At 58.2% G+C, this 22519-nt stretch overlaps 1 protein-coding gene across 1 annotated transcript; it reads left to right on the top strand.

Moving 5' to 3' along the window:
• The first annotated feature begins 6006 nt into the window (after positions 1–6006).
• Positions 6007–18963, top strand: LOC123032720 (dual specificity protein phosphatase 10-like). Its single transcript, XM_044448827.1, has 4 exons — positions 6007–6155; positions 14172–15352; positions 17452–17733; positions 18598–18963. Exons 2-4 carry the CDS (start codon positions 14185–14187, stop codon positions 18861–18863), a joined length of 1716 nt encoding a protein of 571 aa, XP_044304762.1. The 5' UTR covers positions 6007–6155; positions 14172–14184; the 3' UTR covers positions 18864–18963.
• Positions 18964–22519: the final 3556 nt, after the last annotated feature.

The raw sequence follows: 22519 nt of genomic DNA, 5'->3' as shown, positions 1-22519 counted from the left end.
CAGCCAACACCCTGAATTGGGGCAGTTAACCTACCAGCTGCCAACAGGAACCTGGGAGTTTTCTCCAGTCGAAAGACAGGTTTTTATCTCATCTTGCCTGACGAAAAGAGTGGGAGAACAGGCACATTTGGGGGTGATCTTTTAGTTGGCTTAGCGACGGCATGCTAATATGGATTTTACCCCACGATGGTGCATCTGGCTTGTTTTGCTTTTCATTAAAAGCTTTTCTCCATGAGGCCGGTTGTTCCTTACCCACAGCTGTTGACAGAAATATTAGGTGGTGTAATGACTCTGTAGTTTCACTTCTCTTTTAAACGGTTCTTTCAGCAAATCTTTAGGGCAGGGGAAATCTGTTCCTCTAAAAGGTGGGGAAAAAATCCTTTTAGCTTGTGCAGTTGTGGTCATCCGCTATACCACAGTGCCACCTGGAGGCTATGTAGCAGAAAAGTGAGGAAGGAAATTTCATGTTTCAACTTTGGGACAAAACCAGAAGTTTAACAGCCATCTGCTTAACAGAGTTTGTGTTTGAAAGCTCTTAATTATTTTTACTTTGAGCCTATATTAATTCTTTTCTACAAGAGCATCACTGTGATGTTTACATTGATATCCTGACTTTTTCCCGCTTGCAAGGAATGCAAAGTGACCTACACAAACCCGGATCTTCATGTCATCCTCACATCGATCCTGCGAGGTAGGTCAGGCTGAGAACGGCCCAAAGTCACCCAGGAAGCTCCATGACTGAATGGAGACTCTTAACTGCTACGCCACACCGGCTCCCAATGGTTATGACCCCATGGAGAGACCCAAAACGCAGGCACCCGTGTTAGACCATATCGGCAAACCATTCTGGCCCGTTTCACCGCCAGCAAGAGCAGGGCTTTGCCCCTTCCAGACGAAGCCTCAGCAAATCAGCAAGCCTACAGTGCTATCCCGTCGGTGCGAAAAGCCATTTCTTCCGCCTCGCAAACTACTCTGCGTTGTGGCTCCGCTCAGAAGGAACGCGGAAGTCGCGGATGTGGAAATTTTTTTTTTTTTTCCGATTTGTATCCTGCCTTTTTCCTACAAAGGGCTCAAGGCAGCTTACATCATTCTTCTCCTCCATCTTACCCCACAACAAGAACCCTGTGAGGTAGGTTGGGCTGAGAGTCTGTGACTGGCCCAAAGTCACCCAGTTGGCTCCATGGCTGAGCGGGGACTAGAACCCAGGTCGTCTGAGTCCCAGTCCCAGGCTCTTAACCACGACACCACACTGGCACCTTTGGCCCGGCTGGCCTTGTGACGTAGTGGTGCAGGTCTCGCCGGGATGCAGTGACAGGGCCTTTTAATGAGCAGGTGTGCCGGCATCACCTGTCAGTCCCCGCCGAATCCTGTTTGCCCTCTTAGCAGAGCTGGAGTCTTCACAATAGTTGGGCCAATACGTGCTTTTCCAGGAAAAACAGATTTTTCCACAGCCTTTCTGGTTTTCAAACCCACTCCCTTGACGAAAGACCTTAGAGATAAAACGTCTTGTAAGGACTGTGTGTGTGGCAGAGAGAGGGTGTGAAAGCATGAAATCAGAGGGTTGTGCATGGCTAAACCAGCTCATCTGGAAGGACGAAACCGCGACCAGTCCCACAAAGTATCAGCCACTCCCATCTCCTCTTTTTATGTGTGCGCACGAGAGCAATGTGATTTATTAAATTTCCGTGGCTGGATGTCAACAAATATCCTCTGAGCGGCTTATGAATCAGGACTGGTGAGAGGAATTGTTTTAAAAACACAAAGGGCAATACTGGAAAACGTGGACGTGCCGTGGGAAGGGGGGAAATACACGACATTTCCGAATTGCAGAGACGGCTGCAATAAATAAATAAATTTGGTCCCGATGCCTCTTAAGCACGTTGTGACTCGGCTGGACGGTGGCAGTGACGAATCTGTGCTGGGAAGAGATCTGGGCTGGGATTTTCCCTTTGCCTACATCCTTGCTCTCCAGAAGCAGGAATTCCTGGAGCCAATTGGCCCTGTGCAAAGGGGATTTCTCTCTCTCTCTCTCTCTCTCTCTCTCGATGTGGCTGTGTGCGTGTGTGAGGAAGGCGACAACTGCAACACCTAGATTCCCAAACTGCCAATTTTGGAGTGTCTTACACACACCGATGGTCGAAAGGCCACGTGGCTCTGCTCGCTGCAGTGCCCAGGGGCCCACAGAACAGGGGGCAAAGTCTCAGAAGAGGGTGGCTGAGAGAAGGAGGGACTTGAGGGAAAGAATGCGGGAGGCTTTTGAGCCAAGGGGGGCCTGATGAGGAGAAGACAGCTAGCGAAGAGAAGCGAGTAGACAGAGATTACTGAAGAATACACAGTTTGGTGAGAAAATGGGAGAACTCCCCCACCCCCTGAAACCAGCACTTGAGGTCCCCGATGCGGAACGCACGGGTGGAATTAGTGTGTGGAGCTAAGAATGATGCAGGAAGATGTGGGGAGACGGCTGCTTATGGGTGTTTGGCAGATGCTCCAGCTTTGTCTGTCTTTACACCAGGTGTTGGCAGCCGAAGCAGATGGGGGCTGGTGGGGATGCTTTTGCCCCTGTCTGGCAGGACTCTTTTTATGAGGAAGCCAAAGCTGGGAAAGGAGGGGTGAATTCCTGGGCAGGGGCACCAAGACGGTAGGGCTTTGGGGCAGAGCGCAAGCACCCCGCTCAGCCGACGCGGGAGGAAGGCTCGTAGAATGTGTAGATGGCAAGAGCTCTCCTCTGACTCGGGTGCTCTGAAAGATCCTTTGTAATAAGTGAGGTATGTTCAAGTCCCCACCCTGGATCAGACCACAAAGCCTCGAATCTAAAATGACCTCATTTTCCAAGGCAGCAGTAGCAGCGGCGGCCAGACAGTGCTTTGGGGGGAGATGTACACAAGTGCCAGGCCAAAGGGCAGTGTGACAATGGTGTGACACACACCTGGGATGATACAAACAGCCCTGGTGACCAGCCGGCACACTCATTTGACGATGGGCGGCTGCTGGGGTGAGTCACCTTGTGAGCAAAGCTAGGCTAAAGCTGCCCCAGCCAAGACAAGGAAAGTATTTAAAACCCGCATGGGGGCCCCTCCGGCTGATTCCTCTCCCCCTCTTTTAGCTGGGGAAGATGGGAATTGCACTCCATTCTGGGAGGGCTCCCAGTCAAGGAACGGCTGTTTAATTGTTCTGCACGTGTCTAAAAGCGCTTGTTCTGTTCTTTCGAGGTGTCGTCATGGTAGACCGGTTCGGGCACAATTTATAAATGTGTTAAAATGCTGCCCGGACTGTTTTATTCCAGGTCACGGGGAGGAGACTGAATGCTTTGGTGTTGCTGTGTAAAAATGTACAAGCACTTGGAAAAGCAACCTTCCAGGGAGGCTGGGCTGAATGTATGTAAGATTTAAGCTGGCGGAATGGTTTCAAATCTAATTGATCGAACTAATGAACCAACTCCGCAATGCAATCTCATTTGCTTGATTGCATTACTAAACCAGTATGATAACATGTCACGTCAGAGGAAGTGATGCAAACTTATAAAATCAATATGAAGTGGTCAGAAGATCCAAAAAAGTTCAAGCGTGTGTGTAAGTCTATTGAAGTGTGAATAACTTTTAATATAAATGTTCAGCTGTGCAGACTAGATCTGAAGGATTAAAAGTGTTTTGGCCCTGTGTTAATTGTATGCATGGCACAATTAAATTTAAGGTTGCATCTGACTTGTATAATTGGCTAGAGGTGGCGATAAGGTGGGAAACATTTGCGATCTTCTCTGCATTCATGTGTCACGTCAAAATTCGGTTCATTAATGTCACTGCTTATTGATAATATTTTTGCTGCTCTTATCTGCTCTTTTAGTTCGTGTTTTGGGTTTTGCCATATGATCGAATCAGGTCACATTCCAGGAGGTTTTTGATGTGTTGCTCAGAGATTTGAATCACAAGGATGAAAACCTGAAAAAAAACCAAAGCGAAAATCCAGCTTTCAGACAAACATTTCCTCCCTTGTTAAAAGGAAGTTTAAATTAGTGGGCAAATATTTGCCCGAACGTGAACGGGGCCGCCAGTGCGGCAGGAAATGTGCAAGAGTGGCAGATTGCTACCTGTGGCATCAGCACCCATGTGGTGGTTTCTCTGTCAGCGTGGCGAGCGGGGGGAGCTATTTGATGGCATCAGCATTCAGGCAGAACAGATGCGCGGAAGGCAGTCGCTCGTGCCGGGGGGAACCGGGAGCGCGGGCAGGCCGGCGGGAGAGGCTGCCGCCGAGATCCGAGAAGCCCCTTCCAGGGTGTGAAGGAGAGCAAAGGGGGCAGCCCAGATGGCCCAGGGGCTGCAGCAGCCCCCCTGGGAGGAAGCCGGGCAGCAGTGGGAACTGCCAACCCCGGAGGGAGGAGGCAGGTGAGGGCAGCCGGGATGGAAGGGCCCAAGACGACCGCTGAGGAGGGGAACGTGGAAGGACAGGCTTTCTTCTCCCTCTCCCTCAATGCCAGACCCGGCTGGGTCGTCATCCCGTGAAGCTGATGGGTGGAAGATCCAGGCCGATTTTCACACACGTATGGTTCAGCCGCTGCGGCACTTGAGTCCGCCTTGTGCACGGCACCACGGCGACCGGGAGGAGAAGTCGGGCCACGGCTGCTGGTCATGTTGCTATAAATTGCCTCCAGCATCAGAGACCGTGTGGCAGATGCTGGGGAAGATGGGTGGGAGGGTGTCGTGGCGTCCACACCCTGCCTGCATGCTTCCTACCAGCAGCCGGAAGGAAATCGGCTGCCGTTGCTCTGTCTGAGTTCTGCATGTCCTTTTGTGGCAGGATGGCTCACAGGTGTCCTGGGCAGGTGTGCTTGGAAGGGGAAGGCCCTCCCGACCTGAAAGGGTCACCCAGGAAGCTGGTGAGGGGGAGATTCGGGACAATGAAGGGGAGGATCTCTTGATCCGAGGCAGTTAGCCTGTGGAATCCCCTGCCACAAGATGCATTGTCTCCTGCCAATCTGAGTGGCTCTGAAAGGAGACTGGACAAATTCACAGGGGATTTTGAAAGGGGGCTTCCTTGATCAAGGGAATGAAAACCCTGGCTGGTTTTGGGGATAATGAAGTGAGTGCAGCCCAGATTCCTAATGCGCGTGGCTTTGTTTACTTGTGATGTGACCTTGGGCACTTGTCCTGGTCTTGCTTCTCTTGCAAAAGTCGACACTTTTATTGGCATGCAAAGAAAACAGGAAGCTTCTCAGAGCACAGTCTTTGAAAGCGCAGGTGGAAAGAAGTCCTACAGTTCCCAGCATTCCCACTTCAGCTTCAAGATCACCCCCCACCCCAACTTGGCTATGCAGTTCACTGGGTGCCTTTGGGCCAGTCCCTCATTCTTAGCTAACCTACCTCACAAGGTTGTTGTAAGGATAAAACTGGGAGGAGAATTATAGAAGCCACCTTGGGTTCCTTAGAGCAAAACAAACGGTGGGATATAGCTATAATAATAAATTAAAAGCAGTAATATTTGAGAGCCAGAGTGTCAGATCGGGACTGTGGAGATCCAGGTTCGATTCCCCACTTGGCCACGAAGCTCCCTGGATGTCTCTGGGCTGCTCACGGCCTCTCCGTCTAACCTACCTCACAGGGTTGTTGTTGTGAGGATAAAATGGGGAGCAGGAGAACCCTGCAAGCCCCTTCGGGTTCCTCACAGGAGGCAAAAAGGTGGGCTACCGGGGCGGCCTGAGACTATGAGTCGTATGAAACGACTGCTGTCCTTAACGCTGCTGCATTTGCGAAGCCACGGCGGGCGCGCGCAGGGCCCCTCGCCGCTCACAATGAACGGGGCGGCCGGGCGGGTCACGTGCGCCGCCCGCGTCACCTTCCCCGGGAAGAGCCGGGCCGGCGCGCGATTGGCCGCCGATGATGTCACCCTACAACCCTCGCCCGCCCGCCCCTCCCTCCCTCCGTCTCCCTCCCGGGCGCGCATCAAAAGCTGCGCTCCGGCGGCGGAGCCGAGCGCGCGGAAGGAACAGCCCGGCCGGGCGCGCGCCCTCCTCGCAGCGGCAACAAAGGGGCAGCGCCGAGCACAGCGGGGCGCCCGCGCCCGGGCCAGCGTCGCTCCGCGCCCCCCCCGCACGCCGCGACTCAGCCCGGCCGAGGCGCCCCGACCACCGGACGGACGGACTGCCGCCTCTCGGGGTGATGCAGGTGGGTGCCCGGCTCGGCGGCGGCGGCGCCGCCTTTGCAAGCGCCCCGTCAGCTCCTCCTCGGGGCGCGGGGGAAGGGCGCCCTCCGGGGGCCTCGGCGGGGAGATGCCCCGCAGCGCAGGGGGCTTCTCCGGGTCCGGGGGCGGAGGGTGCGCGCGCGTCTCGCCGGGCGAGCGGACGGGCTTCGTACGCGGGAGCCGGGGCCGGTGCTCCGGGGCTCGAGGGGCAAACCTGGCCGGCGACAGGAGGACGGGGGCACCGCGCGGCGGGGAGAGGCCAGATCTCGCCCGCCCCCCCCCCCACTCCGCGCAAGGTAGCGATCGAGTGGGTGTGCGTTTGTGGTGGCTGTCGCCTCGGCTTGTTGTGACAGATCCTCTTTCGGGGGTGCGTAGGAGGCAGGAGGCGAGGCGGAGCGCCGGGGTGGCACTGGCACTGGGGCCGGGGGGGGGGGGGTGCCCGGGGGGGGAGGGGGGAAACTCCCGCCCCCCCCCGCCCCAACCACAGGTACCGTCAACACAGGAGATGAAGCGCGGAGCTCAGCGATCGCGAAGCCCTTCCCCCTTTATGGGCACCCTAAGGTCTCCTGACTGCAAAGATGACATTTGGGGTTATTTTAAGTCAGTGATGCCATGGCGGTTATGGGGACACCAATAACAGGTTTTATATGGAGATGGGGGCAAGCCGCGGCGGGAATGTACACGTTTACACGTGTCCCCCCCCCCCCAGCCTCTGAGATTGGCTCCTTCGCGCCAAACACACGTGTGCAGAAACGAGCAAGGATGCACACGCAGCCGACCCCAGGCGTCCGCGGGAGGGTGGCTTGACAAATAAGATGAGCACACAGTGTCTGTACGTAATCCAGCCTCCCTCCAGCCTGGGCTTCCCAGATGTGGGGGTCTATGTCCCATGATCCCCAGCTGCAGTCATGCACGCACGCACACACACACACACACACAGTGTGCTGGAAAGCTTTTCTGTGTTACTCGGTTTTGTATCCTGTCCATCTTCCTTTCTGCAAGGAAACCAAGGCAGCTTGCGGGAGTCTCCATTTTATCCTCACAACAGCCCTGCGAGGTAGCTTAGTCTCTGCCCCAGCTTCATCCAGTGAGCTCCGGGGCTGAGTGGGGACCAGAACCTGGATCTCCTAAATCCCTGTCTGGCACTCTAACCACTACATCACACTGCCCCTCACAAGCACACCTGCTTCCACATAGTGTTGAGACGTCCTGCAGCATATGAAAAATGGTCCGAAGTCAGAGATATGCACAATTTTAAAAAATGATTGTGCACAACCTACTTTTCAGACTGACACAAAGGAACAAAGAACGAGCTAACAGCCAGAGACAGAAATCAAAATTCAGCTTGAAAGCTGCCTTTGTCTCTCTGCCTCGGTCTTCCCATGCCACAAAATGGGCCTAGCAACACTGAACCACCTAACAGGGGTTGTTGTAAGTCTGGCAAGATCACGTGAGCCAAATACTTTTGAAAGTACGAAAGCAATAAAAGGCGCTGAATGCTTTTCCGAGTAAAGCAGATTACCAAAAGTTGCAAAGCCCGTTATTCCATATTGGTTCTGTTCTTTGGGATATGTATATACTCCTTGTGTACAGAATTGTCTCCTGCATGAGACAAACATTGGGAACAGGGTCCGTGGGACACTTGAAGAGGTAATATATGCCCCTATATTATCCCAGGGAATAAATGAGGAAATGCCAAGTCCAGGGAGTAGATAGGAACCTGGCAATCCGTAACTGAAGCAGAGTAAAATTCAGTATCAAGCACTGGAACAAAATGCAAGAAATATAGAACCCAGAAGTAGGGAATTTCTGAGGAAGGGCTTCAGCTAGTGGGTAGCTCACCTGCTTTGCAAAAGGTCCCGGGTTCATTTCGTGCCATCTGCAGGCTGGAATTGAAAAGACTTCTATATTGAAAACCCCGGATGATGCTAGCCAGCGGGTTTCAGGCAGGCCAAGCAGGTTGACAGTCCAGCCTAGGAAGGCTTAGGATCAAATCCTCGTGGAACATCTAAACTTCCTTTGAGCGGGACGTGCAGCACCGAACCGGTGTCCTTCTGCCTGAGGTTGCTCTCCTCGTTGGCCCCAGAGGCGATCGGGCTCCATCCTCACATCCTTCATTAAGGGCCATCTCAGAAGGGCTGTTCACACATGCTTGGGAGGTGGACCAGTGGAAGAGGATGGCTTCCGGCCAAGACCGGCTCGGCCAAGGATGCCCCCCTTCTGCCTTTCCCAGCAGCCTCAGCTCTTGGGGGAGCCGCGTGCCATCCGTGTGTCTGTGTGTGAGAATCCAGCTCCCCGTTCTGCTCCCGGCGGAGGCAGAATCGCAGCTGCCGTGAAGGAGATGCGGCGCTGGAGCCCTCCGGGGTCTTGCCAGCTGCCTGGGTGGGTGCAGCCGAGTGGGTTGCTGCTGGAACAGGTGTATGGAAGGCCCTGGAATGTCGAGGCTGGTCGCCTGGCATCAGCTGCGCTCGTCCTAGACGACCGGTGGGAAAGAAGGCGAAGGAAGCCCGTTGCTTTCTCCCAGTTGGAAAGCCACTTTGGAAGAGCAGGGCCTTCGGGGTCTTCTAAAACACAGAGCTGCTGCCACGGCCTATTGCTTCCTGGATAGCCGGTTCCTCCTTGGCCTTGGGTTGTGTTTCCGATTGTAGGCTCCTGGGAGGCAGTGCCCTTTCCTCTTACATGAACTTTGTCATGGTCGTGCAAGGCAGCAAGAGAAAGGGGTTCTGTGCGCCTGGGAGGGAGGTATGCAATTGAGGGCTGGCCCCCAGCAAAGGGAGGGGGGTTATTTATTTAGGAGGCTTCTATGCTGCCCCATTTGCCGAAGCCTTGGGGTTGGGCTGGTGAGGTGTGCACCTGCTTTGCCTGGAGAAATGTCCGGTCCCGGGCTTCCCAAAAAGCTCACCTCCATCTTTGCAAGCATCTTTACAACAGCCCTGTACGGCCAACCACCATCATTATGCCCATTTTGCAGATAGGAGGACTGAGGCAGAAAGAGGAACGGAGAGGCTTGCTAGGTCCCAGGCGAGGCGAGCTTCGACGTGCGAGTGAACCAGTGACTCTGCCTGTGGTGGGGCTTGTGTTCGGGACAAAAAGAGCTTTGGACTCCTGCTTTTGCAAGCCAGTCACAAACCCAAAGCAGCCGCGGCCAATGCTTCTGCTCCGCAGGCAGAGTCGTGGAGAAGCACATCCAGCAGGCTCCGAGTGCCGCAGCACCTTCCCACCCATGTTCCCCAGCAACTGGTACACACAGGCACACTGGCTCTGATACCGGAGGTGCCACGCAGCCACGAAGACTAGCGGCCATTGGCCCAGTCCCCTTCTGAAGCCCCCCAAAATGGCCATCGCCACCACATCTTTTCTCTGACCCAAGTGCTCACAGCAGCTTTCCCCCTCCGTGTGGCCCCCCCCGGATGGACTACAGGCCCCATCACCCCCACCAGCAGCGTTGGGCGCTGCCGGCCAGCGCCTTGGGTGGGCCCTGAAATGGGAAAGCCACAGAGGAATCGCCCGCTGGGGGGACACGCCTGCCGAGCAGCGGAGGCAGCCCGTCCTCGGCCCCCGGCCCCTCCCTCCATGCCACCCTCAAGCCACTTGGCACGTCCGGGGCCAAGCGGTGAGCTCATGCCGGGGCTGAAACCCGAGCAGCGCCGTGCCCCCGTCGGGCAGTGCCTGGCTGTGAGCTCAGGGCAGTATTTTTAGAGACGCTGCGCCGCTTTGCGGAGGGGCGAGCAGAGCGGAGCAGCGCAGCGGCCCCAAAAGGAGCCCGGCAGGCGACGGGGCGGCTGCATGCAGCCGGGTGAGTGCGATTTTCTCGGGGCGGCCGGCCGTCCTGCTTCTTTCCCGGGCTCTGTCTGTTTGGGGGTCACGCTCCGATTTGGGGCTGAAGGAACGGGGACCTTTACGAAAGTGTACGGGGGAAAGAGAGAGAGAGTGTGTGTGTCAGTTAGGGAAGTTGTGTGGCATCTACACCCGCCCAGGGCGAGCACGTGTCCTGGTGTGCAGCTCCAGGCACAGGGCAATCTAGCGTGTGGCCGTTTCGGCCGCCTCCCCTCACAACGTCCCTGTAAGGTAGGCGAGGTGGGACAGCGAGGTGCCAAGCGCAGACCCATCGGCAGGCAAAGCAGCCAACCTGAGCCTTCCAAGTTTTCCCGGCCACGAGTGTGAAGTGTGCAGAAAGACGGCACCAAGTGTCGTCTCGCTGGAGACTGCGCATCCAGACAGAAAGTACTGGCGTGCGCACGAGAGCGAGAGAAGCCAGATGCATGTGCTGACGGCACGGGATGTCTGCCTAGAGGTGTGACAGCTAGTACACGGACATGGTGCTTCGGACAGAACATGGGCAGAGTGACTTTCCATGCGTGCTCATGTAGAAAGAGACCGTGTGGACGTCCTTGTGGCTTTATCATCAACGTTCTTGAGAGAAGAGGGGCTGGATCGGAGCTGGGGTCCACCCAGTCCTGCTGTTTACACAGCACCCCCCCCATCCATGTTCCCCAGCCACGGGCATAACATGCATGCCGCCTCAGTGACTGGGTTGGGGGCTCTTCCTCCAGGAATGGGTTCAAGCCCCTTCGAAAGCCATCCCGCCCGGGGGCCGTCACGCCATCCCATGGAAGTGAATCCCGTCCTTTAACTCTCCTTGCGAAAGTGTTTATGCTCCTCCTGCCCGAGCCGAGTCACGCACCGCGTTCATGGAACAAGGCTCTGCGGTCGTGGCTCTCCGCCTCGCCTACCTCGCAGGGTTGATGTAGGTGAGGGTAAAAGGGAGAGGAAGAGAGCTTGACGAAGCCAGTCGGGGAGCGAAGGCTGGTTCCTCAGCCCTCCTGGTGGAGATCGCGGCGTCTTGAGCCCACCCCAGTCGGAAGGAGCAAGCGGGGAAGGGAATGCCATTTCTGGCACCCTCGCAAGGCGGAAGCTTCTGCGGTTTGGCAGGATTAAGGCCTAGCATGGCAGCTGCGGAAGTCTCCACTTCGGAATTTGCCCGGGCCGTGAGTCACTCAAGCGGGCTCAGTGCCTTCCTCATCTGCAAAATGGGGATAATACCACCAGGCTACCTCGCAGGGTGGCTGTAAACATCGCGGCACGTAGAAGGAAGCGCTCGGCGGGCCTGAAGGTGCGCAGATGCAGAAGAGAGCAGAGAATGATCTTCCGCCAAGCTACAGGAGTTGTGAGGGGAAGGTCCAGGCTCGATGCGGTGGTGTTGCCCACCGGAACGGCAACTGGAAGAATAGTAGACCGTTGGGTCTAATTTGGGAGCAGGAGGAATCTGCCTCCTCTTGAGAGAGCGTGGTCAAGGAGGCAAAGCGGAACAGGGAAAAGATGGCGAAAGGGGGCAAACTGTGCCAGGCGGCCGGAAGATAGCTGCCTGCCCCCGAGTCCCAGATCTGTTGCGTGACCGAGCTGGGTTTGGCTGGGACGGGATCGAATCTGCTGGCCCACGAAACTGGACGCTTCCAGACGAGCTGGACCTCAAGTCCCATCTCCACCGACAGCTCTGCCGGCTGGGGGCGATGGACGTTGTTGTCCGGCGCATCTGGAAAGCGCTGGGTGCCAGGAGGGGCTGCCAGACGTCTCCATGTTCCGCTTTAAATGCGAGGGAGAGGGGCCGGGGCCGGGGCGTGCGGGCAGGAGCGATCTGAAGCCTTCCCTTCCCGCCCCCCAGAAGGCTGTGGCGGCTGTCGTGCCCGATCCGCTGGCTGGAGGTCGGCACTCGATGGAGCGAGCAGCACTGTCTCTCCGCGTTAGCGTCGCAGGGGCCGTTCCTCCGCAGAAAAGCCCCGGGGAGAGGAAAAGGGGAGTTGATGGGCTTTAGTTTTGCGCTGGCTGAGTGTGAGGGTGCGGACGGGGGAAGAGTGTGTTTTCCCCTCCTTGGTTGTAAGAGATGCAGAAGCTCAGGGAGCAGGCAGCCAAGGGCTTCGGGAAAGGTGGGAGGGCTTAGATGGAGATGTTCCAGCAGGCACAGGCAGAATGTGGGTCACCGAGAAGAGGGGAAGGCTGCAGCGCGCGCTGGAGAAACGGAGGATGGGGCGCAGGGCTGGATGGGTTGCTGGTGCAGGAAGGGCTGCCCCCCAAGTTCCTGCCACGCTGCCGCTCCCAGGAAAGGACAGTCCAGGCCTCCATGGAGCGATAGGCAGGCTTTGTAGAAAGCCGCCGTACAATTCCGAATAGAGGGGCTGTAACTTGGGGTGGCAGAGCGCACGCCGATCCGAACCCTTCTGGCTGAAGGGATTGGCAAGGCAGTCGGTGGTGGGAAAGATCCTGCGTTTGGAGAAGTCACGGCAGGTCAGAGTGGACACCATTCGGTCAGACGGACAAACCTGTCTGACCCAGAATCAAAGCCAGGCGCTGCCAAGTTTCCAGTCCTCATGGTTCTGGATAAAGGTCTGATTTAGGCAGGAGCATTGGATGCTGCCTCGTACCACTTCCTGCCCTGTTTACCAGGAGATGGCCACATCCTGCCCCTGACCTCTGGCCCCTCCTCTCAGCTTCTGGAAGGCCACCATTCCCTCCTGCAGCCTCAACACCAGTGACAGAACCTCCCTGCAAACCATTTTAGCGGATTTCCTAACCAACCCGTCCTCCACCACCGGGTGTCCTTAACCAGCTAGCAGATCTGTTCCCCTGCCATGCAAAAAACAGCCCCCGAGCAGTTGCCTGATACGATGATCTGGCCTTTATTCCCCTTTCTAAGGCTCTGAGACAATTTACACCCTCCTCTTCCCCAATTCATTCTTACAGCAACCCTGTGAGGTAGGCCAGGCTGAGAGGCAACCACTGGGCTTCGTAGCTGAGCGGGGATCGTGCCCCAGTGCGAGAGCTCCCAGCTCTGCACCACGCTGGCTTCTCCTCCCCACAGCGCGAGGAGACGGCCTCTGAGTGGGTTATTCCGCCCAGGCCCCCCTCGCCAAGCATCTCTGCTTTTCTGGGAGGGGCATGAAATTCTGGGTTTTTCATCCTCCCTTGGCACAGTGCTGGAAAAACACCTTCCTTCCTCCGAGACCCCGCAGGGGAATGTGGGAAGAGGGAGCGTGTTTTCCTTGATATCACAGCTTTCATGTGGCCGGGGGCGGGGGGCGAGTGTTTGCGTCAGGGAGGCAGAAACGGAGGGTGGAGAGGAAGGGAGCAGCGATGCTGCAAGATTGGGGCTGGGGGTGGGAAGGCGAGCGTGTTTCTCTCCTGTCGGAAGGCGCTTTCGCTCCGTTTGACCCAATTTCTACCTGGAATGTTTCTGAAAGATGTTTTTAAACAGCGCAGCGAGGGAGGAGTAAGGAAGGGCTGGGGAATTTATTCCTGAACGCTTGGCCTTCTTGGTTTGTTTAAAGAACAGATGAAAGCAGCCGCTGATTTTATCGCGGCGGATAAAGAATAAGACGCCACGGGCTGGGTGCGGGGGACACGTGCGCAGAGCGGCGGGAAGTAAATATAAAAAGACAGAGGGTTTGTTTTGAAAATGCCACTCATGCACGCGGTGTCATGGAGAGGCTGACTTGACTCCCGCTCTGTGCGAGGGATGACTGACACTCAGCCTCAGTTTTCCACATCTGTGCAATGGGAATACGCAAGCGGCCTGTCATTAGGGCAGTGAGGAAGAGTGTGAAGCAGTGCTAATTTGCAAACCGTGCATTTGGTGTTTCCAGCCCACACGGCTGGCCGTAACCCTGCCTGGCCTTGGAGAGAAGGGAACTCACGTGACAGCAAAACCCTGCGCAGGCTGCTGTCCCTGAGCAGGGCAGGGCTGCCTCGCCCTCTCCGGGTGCGGCTCCTGTCCTCCACAGCCACCCCGGTCTACACCTCTGGGTGGCCAAGGTGAGGACACATGAGTCTTGGGGTCCTGCAGGGAAGGAGAGGGCCGATCTCCAGGCGTCCTGGACTTCTGCCTTCCAGCATTCCTGACCTCCTGGGCGCTGACGTCCCAAATACTCAGAGCACTGCCTTCGGCCCGCCGGTCTGAGGCACAGAGACAAGCCATGCTCTTCACCCTCCCTCTCATCTCCCCGCAGCTCGCCTTTCCCAATGCCTCCCTCGCCACTGGAAGAACGGATCGGCGTGCTGCAGAGACCCAAGACCTTGGCCTTGCGCCTCAACCACAGCTTCTCCGGCGGGGGCGAGAAGCCGCCGGTGCCGCCGGCCGCGCCCCCCGTCTGCAAGGCGCCCGGCCAGGCCCCGCCGGTGGGCAGGGGCCCCTGTGAGGAGGGCCGCCGGGGCAGCGTGCTCCAGCCCAACCACTCGCACACCATCGACATCAAGCTGACCGTGGGGGCCGCGCAGGGCCGGGCGCCCGAGGGGAACCTCTCGCTGCAGCTGGACCTCAAGCCGGGCGAGAGGAATGGGGGGCCGGCCCCCCAGGTGAAGCTGCTGCTGCCCCAGGGCAAGCTGAAGAAGCGGAGCTTCAAGGAGAACGCCAAGCCGCCGGTGGACACCTCCGCCAGCTCCTCCTGCCTCTCCAGCCCGGCCAGGCCGCCCCTCCGGTGCGGCTGCCGGGGCTGCTGGCGGCTGCTGGGCTGCGAGGAGGCCGGCCCCAGGCCGCTGGGCCTGCGGGCGCTGGGCTGCTTCTCCTGCCGCACCAGCCTGCGCTCGCTGAGCTGCGCCAGCTGCAGCCCGCCCTCCGTCAAGCGGCTGGGCTGCCTGCCCTGCCTGGCCTGCCACCCCTCCGTCGCCTCGGCCAGCTCCTCCTGCAGCTTCTGCAGCAGCGACCCCATCGTGGCCGGCGACCCCCGGGGGGGCGCCTCCCCGGCCCCCAGCGGCTACGGCAGCGGGGACGACGACGACGACTACAGCGTCCGCACCATCTGGCCCGACGAGCTCGCCCGCAAGATGACGCGCTCGCGGGCCCAGCAGCCGCCCTCGCCGCTCATCCTGGACTGCCGCAACCTGGTCGAGTACACCAAGAGCCAGCTGCAGGGCGCCATGCGCTTCGGGGCCGCCGAGGCCGCGGGCCGCCGGCGGCTGCAGCAGGGCAAGCTGGCCGTGCTCGACTTCCTCTCCTCCCGGGGCGCCGGCGACAGCAGGGACTCCTCGCTGCAGCGCCTCTGGCCCAAGGAGGCCGGCCCAGAGGCGCGGCCCCCCAGCCCCCCCAAGGCCTGCAAAGCGCCGCCCTCCCAGAACCTGCACCTGGTGCTGGACCTGCTCCACAGAGACGCGCAGGAGGGGCCGGGCCGGCGAGGTAAGCGGGGCGGGAGTGGCGGGGCCGGAGCGTCTGTGGCGGGGCAGGATCGGACCCCTGGCGCTGGGCGTCCTCCCCTGGGGGAATCTCCTCGGCCATCCTCCGGCTCAGTGTGGAGATCACGGCAGCCTGCAGGGCACTTGGGCACCGGGCGCTGTGTGAAGCTGGGGAAATGCTCCGATGTGCAAATTGCGGGGAGGGGGGAAGAAACAGAGTCAGCGGGGACTTCATGGGGCCCAGTGGGGGGCACCGAACCCCCCTTCTGTAAAACAGCCGGCTAAGGAGAACCTCCCGCCATGTCAATGCACTTTTCCCATCCCAGACACTGAGGACTAGCGACCCTCACAGCCTCGCTGCGAGCTCTCCCGAGCTCTCTGCGGGGCCGCGCGAGGCGGAGAATTCCCTTCCCGTTTTATTTTAGTCCATTCCCGGGGTGGGGAGGGTGGGGGGTGGGGGATTTCCCCGGCCACCTGGAACAGTTGACGAAATTCGTGGCGGTGCTGGTGTGGGGCTGGCTCAGGTTTCTCTCCCCTCCCGTCAGTGACCTCATCCCAGCTGGACCACCAGATGGCCAGCTGCAATGGGGGGGGGGCGGGCAAAAGAGGGCAGGCGGGGGGGGGAGTGCTATTTCGTGCCCCCCCCCCCCCCCGCAAGCCACAGGGATGCTCTCCCGGCCAGGCCGCACCTGCTCGGAGCCTCTGAACCAGAATGAACCCTGTCCAGCTGGAAATATGACATCATCTCGCTGACCTTCTTTCACACTTGTGTCACCCCCCCCCCAGTCTCTCCGCCTCCCCCCGCCCACAACTCTGCTGCAGAGGGTCATTTTACCTAGCGGAGGCTGTGGACTGGGGGGAGGCCAAAACAACGAACTCATCTCGCCTCACCCCAGGCAAGACGTCCAAGCCATAAAGGGCACTTTCCAAGGGTTTGATTACCATCCTTTCTCAGGGAGAGGTGTGCGGAGTTGCGTGCACACACGTGTGTGTGTGTGTGAGAGGGGTGAGCTGAAGAGATTGCATTACTGCTGCACAGACACTTAACTGCTGATGCTGTGAGTTATTTATCCACTTGGCAGTGAAAGAAAAGTTGGATTTGCACACGGGGTGCAGTGCAGGACGGTTCTCGAAGGCTTCGTGGCGGGTTCCTGTGCTCGCCGGCTCTCTTACAGGGCCGGGAAATGCAAGCAGCTGTAGGATTCCACCCCCCCCCAAAAAAAAACACGGACAGGGCTGCATCGTAAGAAATGTGAACATGGAAAGAGTAGCGCCCCTACTCCAACATAACTCCCGACGTCGCCTCGCTCGGCCTTCTCCAGCTTGGTGCCTTTGAGATGGCTTGACTACGATTCCCATCTTCCCCAGCCTTATTCCAACTCAGCGCTGTCTGCTCAGACCAGCAGCTCTAGGTAGGGCTGGAGAAATTCCTGCCTGAACCCCCTGGGGGACGGGAATTTTTGCAGCCTTAACTGGAGGTGCCAGGGATCAACCGTGGGACAGAGCCTGCATTTTGAGGACCAGTGCTTCCCTGAAAAAAAATAAAGATTCTAGTCCTCATGGCCCTGCATAAAGGGCTGGTTTAATAATATTGCAGAGTTGGTCAGGCGAGGACAGGCTGATGCTCTCCGGGTCTGGACCACAGCTCCCATAATCCCCTGTTGTCTGGCACTTATGGAAGCTGTAGTCTGGGGTGTGGAACCTGTTTTCCACCCAAGGACTGAGCGCCATTTCAGAGAAGGTCCCAAGGCCACCTCCCAGGAGTGATCAGGGCCAAGGCAGACAGAGGCCAGGACGGAAATAAGGGCAATTCTTGTTCCTACTACATTGGGAGTTAATCGCGTCGTTTTTTCCTCGGGTGAGGAACCCCAAGGGAGCCAAGACTGATTCTTTCCACACCGTGTTACCCACACTGCAACAACCCATTTTGCTTGAAGCTCTTTCGAAAAGGTTTAGAAGGAGAAAAAGCAAACACGCTCACTCGGCCTTTGCAGAGCATCTGCTCCGCGATGAGCGATGTGGCCGTAACCCTGTGGCCTTGGATTCACGCCTCCCCTCTCCACCCCACAGAGTCACCCCATCTTCCGCGCTCGTTGGCCGCTGGGGGCCTGCTGGCGTCAGACGCAGCCGACGGGCCCGACGACCTGGGCCCCCCGCTCACGCCCGACCTGGAGAACGCCGAGCTGAGCCCCATCCTGCCCTTCCTGTTCCTGGGCAACGAGAGGGACGCGCAGGACCTCGGCCGGATGCTGAGCCTCAACGTGGGGCACGTCCTCAACGTCACCACCCACCTGCCCCTCTACCACGCCGACTGCGGCCGCCTGCGCTACAAGCGCCTGCCCGCCACCGACAACAACCGCCAAGACCTGCGCCAGTACTTCGAGGAGGCCTTCGAGTTCATCGGTACGGGAGCCGCCCGGGCATCCCAGGGCACGGGTGGGGGGCCGCGGCCCCTGGCTGGGAAAAGAGGCTCCCTGGCTGGCCAGGCCCCTTCCTGAGCGCTGATTGTTTGGCTTCCTGGGTGGCGTTCACTTCCCCGCTTTCTCAAGGGCCTTTTTGAAGGCTTTGATACTGACCCTAACAGCTAATTTGCTGGGCTGCTTCGGCCTGCCCACTTTTTCGACTGGCTCACCATGGGAAGGTGCCCCCCTGAAATCTATGCCAGGATTGAATTTAGCCCTTAGACTGAAAAGGGCTCAACATTCCCAGACCAAAAGACCCCTACCACACTTCCACACAAAGCATCTAGTGCAAATCCGACAAATCTCCTGTCGCTGCCCCGGAGCAGAGCAACCAGAACGTTTAAGCTGAGATTTCAATGTTAAGCCATCCTCAGCTTTGTAAAGAAAGTACCAAGCCCGGCTGCCTAGTCACTTGGAGCCTGCTCTTAACTCGCCATAGGTGAACAAACGGGCAGCCACGGCTCCCAACAGACCAGGCACGCAAAACCTTCCACTTGGGAAGCGAGACTCCATTCTGGAGCTGCTCTGGGGGGGCTCCTTCCAGTGGCGGGTGTTCCCCAGGAAAAGAGGGTGGAGGGTCAACGCACCAGCTCCTTGTAGCCTAAGGCTCTTCCTGCCGGGCAGGAAAAAGAGAAAATGCGCAAACTCCAGGGAAGGGTCCAGGGCTCGGGGAAAGGGGGCCTGGCTTGCTAGGTTAGCCCGGGAGAGCCCGATTTGTGATTCTGCACCCCGGAACAGCCTCCAGGGGAGCTCTTCGCCTCCTCCCTTCTCTCACGTGACACTGGCTCTTCTCTCCCTCCTGCAGAAGAGGCCCACCAGAGCGGCAAAGGGGTCCTCATCCACTGCCAGGCAGGCGTCTCGCGCTCCGCCACCATCGTCATCGCCTACCTGATGAAGCACACGCGCATGACCATGGGCGACGCCTACAAGTTCGTCAAGGGGCGGCGGCCGATCATCTCGCCCAACCTCAACTTCATGGGGCAGCTGCTGGAATTCGAAACGGACCTCAACGCGGGCGTCACGCCCCGCATCCTCACCCCCAGGCTGGCTGGGGTGGAGACCGAGGTCTGAACAAGGGGGCGGGTTGTGGGGGAGGGACCTCCATCCATCTCAGGGCCGGGAGGAGGCGTCGGGGGCTTCGTGCAATAGGGAATCGGTGCACAGCCGGAGGAACCTCGTGCTGAGAGTAGTGGGGTGCGAGGGACTTTCCGAACACCCCCTTCGCAAGACACACACGCCCCCCCGAGGGAAGGTTTCCCGTGGGCCTTCGCACCTGCCGGCTTGTGAGCCCTTGGCACGCACGCGCCTGTGTGTGACGGGTGGGAGCCAAAGCCAGACAGACGGTCTTCCGGGCTGGGGGCCACGCCGGCTTCCCAGAACTGCAGTATTTCTGCATCGGTGTGGGGTGGGAATCCTGCGCTACGGGGTGGGGGCTGTGTGATCTTGCTGGGTTTAATTTATTGGGGTGGGGTGTGCGTGGGTGTGCATTTGGAGTGGTGATGTTGGTGTTCTTTCCCGTTCATCTCCCCGTTTGGAGCCAGTGCCCGTTTTTTTACTTCCCGTTCAACCAGGACTGGAACAGGGTGGGGCTGCCCCATCCATTTACTGGTGTGCTCATGTGTGCAATTGGAGGGGGGGGTTAGACAAGAATCCCCCCCCCATTTATCTGATTCTAACGCTCAGGATTATAGAATCTCTGGCTAGACAGTTTGGTGTGAGCAGAAAGAGGAATTTTGGGTGGGGAAGAGTGCCCATTACAACTCCTCTCCCACCCTTTGCTGGAAGAAACCCCCTTCTCCCCCCCCCGCCCATCAATTTACTCATTGGACCTTACTGCTGCTTGGCCCCCCAACCTGTTCCACGGACTGACTCCTAAAATGCAAGATGCGTGGGGAAGAAGAGCCCGGCCTGATCCCCCCGTCTCCTTCCGTAAACGTCTTGCTGGCGCTTCCTTCCCTGCCCCTCCTTCTCAGGGTAATGCCGTAAGTGGAACGGTCTTCCATGAAGGGGATCCTATTTAAGACAGTGCTGAAACTGTGGGGGAAACGGGCTGCAGTGGGAAAGGGCCAGCCTGGAACCCCATCCGGAGGATGGACACCAGGGCAGGAAGGCTGCATCTCCTCGGGTTCTTCCCAGGGACAGAGAAACCGGGGCGTGTTGCTTCTCGAATTGATCTTGAGATGCAACAGGAACACCCATTTTCTGGTCCCTGCCAGTCACGCTTTCCGGCGTTTCCTTCTCCAGCCCCTCGGTGCCGGGGGGGCGAGTGCAGCCGGTTGGTGGGGTCCCTCGTTTCAAAGGTCTTCCAGGAGTCCCCAAATAGCTCTGCTTGAGGAATCCAAACCCATCACCAGCAAATTGCTGTAGAGGGAGGAGTGAGGGGGGTGTGGGGGGGGGGCTGGAGCAGCAGGTGCCCCCCCTTCTGACCCTGAAGCACTCTCCAGCCACGCAAAAGCCCCACGTGTCCGGGGACCCTCCTTCCACAGGCCTCGTCCCGTCAGTTATGCCCGCATTGTTCCTGTATCATGGGAGGTGTTGCTTGGAGCCAGGCGGAGGCCACGAGATGCTTGGAACCGCATCTCCCATCATCCCGGTCTGTGGGTTGGGACTGATGGGAGCTGGTGCCCAAGCGGCATCTGGACTGGCCCCCCATTCCACCCCTAGGCGCCCCCCCACATGAGAACCAGTCAGACCTGCCACCAGCTGAGGATCAAGGGAAAGGTTTGTCCCGGGTGCTCGGGGTCGCTCTGAAACCCACCGAGGCGGCTCTTCCAGGCCCCCAAATCCCGCTTCCCGTGTACTTAGGCTTGGGGAGGGGAAGCGCTGCCTGGAAGTGGGGCACCAAATTCAGAGCTAGGTGAGCAAAGGGGGGTGACCCCGCCGGGAGGGTGGGTGTCCGCGGCCGCTTGGCGAGTTCACCATGCCGCTTTTGGCCTCTGCTGCCAAGTGACAGCGTCCCCACGGCCGCGTGACGCGTGACCTGCCGCTCGCCTGCCTGTTCCCTGCGCTGGAGACACGTGGTGCCCAGCAGGTGCCACGTCGCCTCCCAAACTCCTCGGACGGTTTTTTGTACTTAAAATAGCGCCCCCCCCCCATTAGTCGGGAAGGTGATGCAGTCAGAAGATGATCAGGTTTTCCCCTTTCCTGCCGTTTCTCCTTGGATCTTGTCTGTGTTATTTATTGGGCTGAAATGTAAGCCCCTGCCGTAATTTATTAAACGTGATGTTTCTCTTTTGTAACAAGGCTTCGTCTTCTCTTGGGGCTGGGATAGCAAAGGGGAGGAGATAGACACACTTCCTCAAAAGCTGCCCCATGGATACAGCCTAACAGACAGCCCGCACAAGTTTCTAGCTCTCAGCAACATCCAGTAGCTGTCGAGTCATTTGCAGAAGGGAGCCGCACTGATTTTGGCAACGTTTCTCCGCACGGGAGGTGGTGAGGCCTCTTGGCTCGCCCTAGGCGAGTCAATTTTTCCCAGCTTGCACCCCCCAAGGTGCAGCAGGTTCCTTTGCAAACCAGAAACATACCTAGCAGGGCAGGTGAATCACCTGCCACAGAGAACAACATTCACCCCGCAATTCGGCTCTTTGCGAAGGTTTTTGCCATGTTACTCACTGTGGCAGAACCGGCAGCTCAAGTCATGTCCGCCCGACTGCGCTGAGGCCGCGGGGCAGCTGGAGGGCCGCCGGTTTCCCCAGGACCTCTGCAGAACATCCGGAGCAGCCCGTCTCTGCGAGGGTGGAGGGCGCCCCCTCCTGGCAAGCAGCGGAACTGGAGTGCAAGCAGAGGAGAGAGAAAGCGGTTATTTTATAGGGTCGGCTGGGCTAGTTTTTCCTCTTTCGGGCACTGCAAAGGCCTCGTGCCAACTCTCACAGGAGCTACTCAGCCTCCAAACCACACTTCTTCTGCGGCGGCACTCCTGGGGTTGGACTTCGGGGCGGAGGGGATGGAGCAGAGGGGTCATGAAGTCACGTGCCACAGGGTCTTAAGAGTGCATCCCCCACACAAGGTCACTAAGTCTAAAATGACCTCCGTCCTGCAGCCCCGGAAGGCCCCTGGGCTGCCCGTTCTGGTCTGACAGACCTGGCTCGCCCTGCCAGGGGGACGTGGTCTGCAGCTTTGGTGCTCTCCTCCTCCAAGAAGGGGGAAACGGCCCCGCAGAAGAGGGAGGGTGAGTCCTGCCAAACCCGGGCTAAATGAAAGTCACTCTTTGCACCCATGTCCGTCTCACAGCAGCCTCTCTCCACAAGGCGGCCGAGAAATGATACCGGCCACCCAAACTGGGCACCCCCGCCCCGCTTCACACCCCATAGCCCATGCCAGTGGGCCAGGTCGGATTTTGAGGATTGTGGGGACTCTCAAAAAATGGCTGCTCCAGAGGCGGGGAACCGGGCTACTGTGGGCCAATCCCAAGCTGTGAACGTCCCCAAAGGCAAGCTGAAAAGGAAAAGGAAAAGCGACCTACCCAAGAAGTGAAGCGCCAAGCAGGGGAGAGTCCTGAGCTCCAATCCGCAGACCCGGCCAGATGAGCCCCCATAGAAATGGCGCTGGAAAGGCAGCCTGTTGCTTTGCTGCAAGCCGGCTTCCCCGAGCGAACGGTTTAAACGTCTCATTCCAGGTACCGCGTCGGCAAACCCAGGGCTTTATTATAAAGCGTGCTCTTCTCCGCCCCCCAAACACTTCCCATGAGAAAGATGCCTAAAGCCAAGAATTGAGGAGACTCGGAA

Source organism: Varanus komodoensis, unplaced genomic scaffold (genome assembly GCF_004798865.1).
Source record: "Varanus komodoensis strain SLA01 unplaced genomic scaffold, ASM479886v1 scaffold55, whole genome shotgun sequence".
In the NCBI taxonomy this organism is placed as follows: Eukaryota; Metazoa; Chordata; class Lepidosauria; order Squamata; family Varanidae; genus Varanus; species Varanus komodoensis.
The sequence above is the reverse complement of the archived record's forward strand: the minus strand, read 5'-3'. Positions and strand labels throughout refer to the sequence as shown.

Excerpts from the sequence above, each read along its gene's own strand:
- LOC123032720 (XM_044448827.1), top strand. The coding sequence starts at position 14,185 with ATGCCTCCCTCGCCACTGGAAGAACGGATCGGCGTGCTGCAGAGACCC. Across the intron at positions 15,353-17,451 it reads AGGTAAGCGGGGCGGGAGTG|ACGCAGCCGACGGGCCCGAC; the intron begins GCGGGGCCGGAG and ends TGCTGGCGTCAG. Across the intron at positions 17,734-18,597 it reads GGAGGCCTTCGAGTTCATCG|AAGAGGCCCACCAGAGCGGC; the intron begins GTACGGGAGCCG and ends TCCCTCCTGCAG.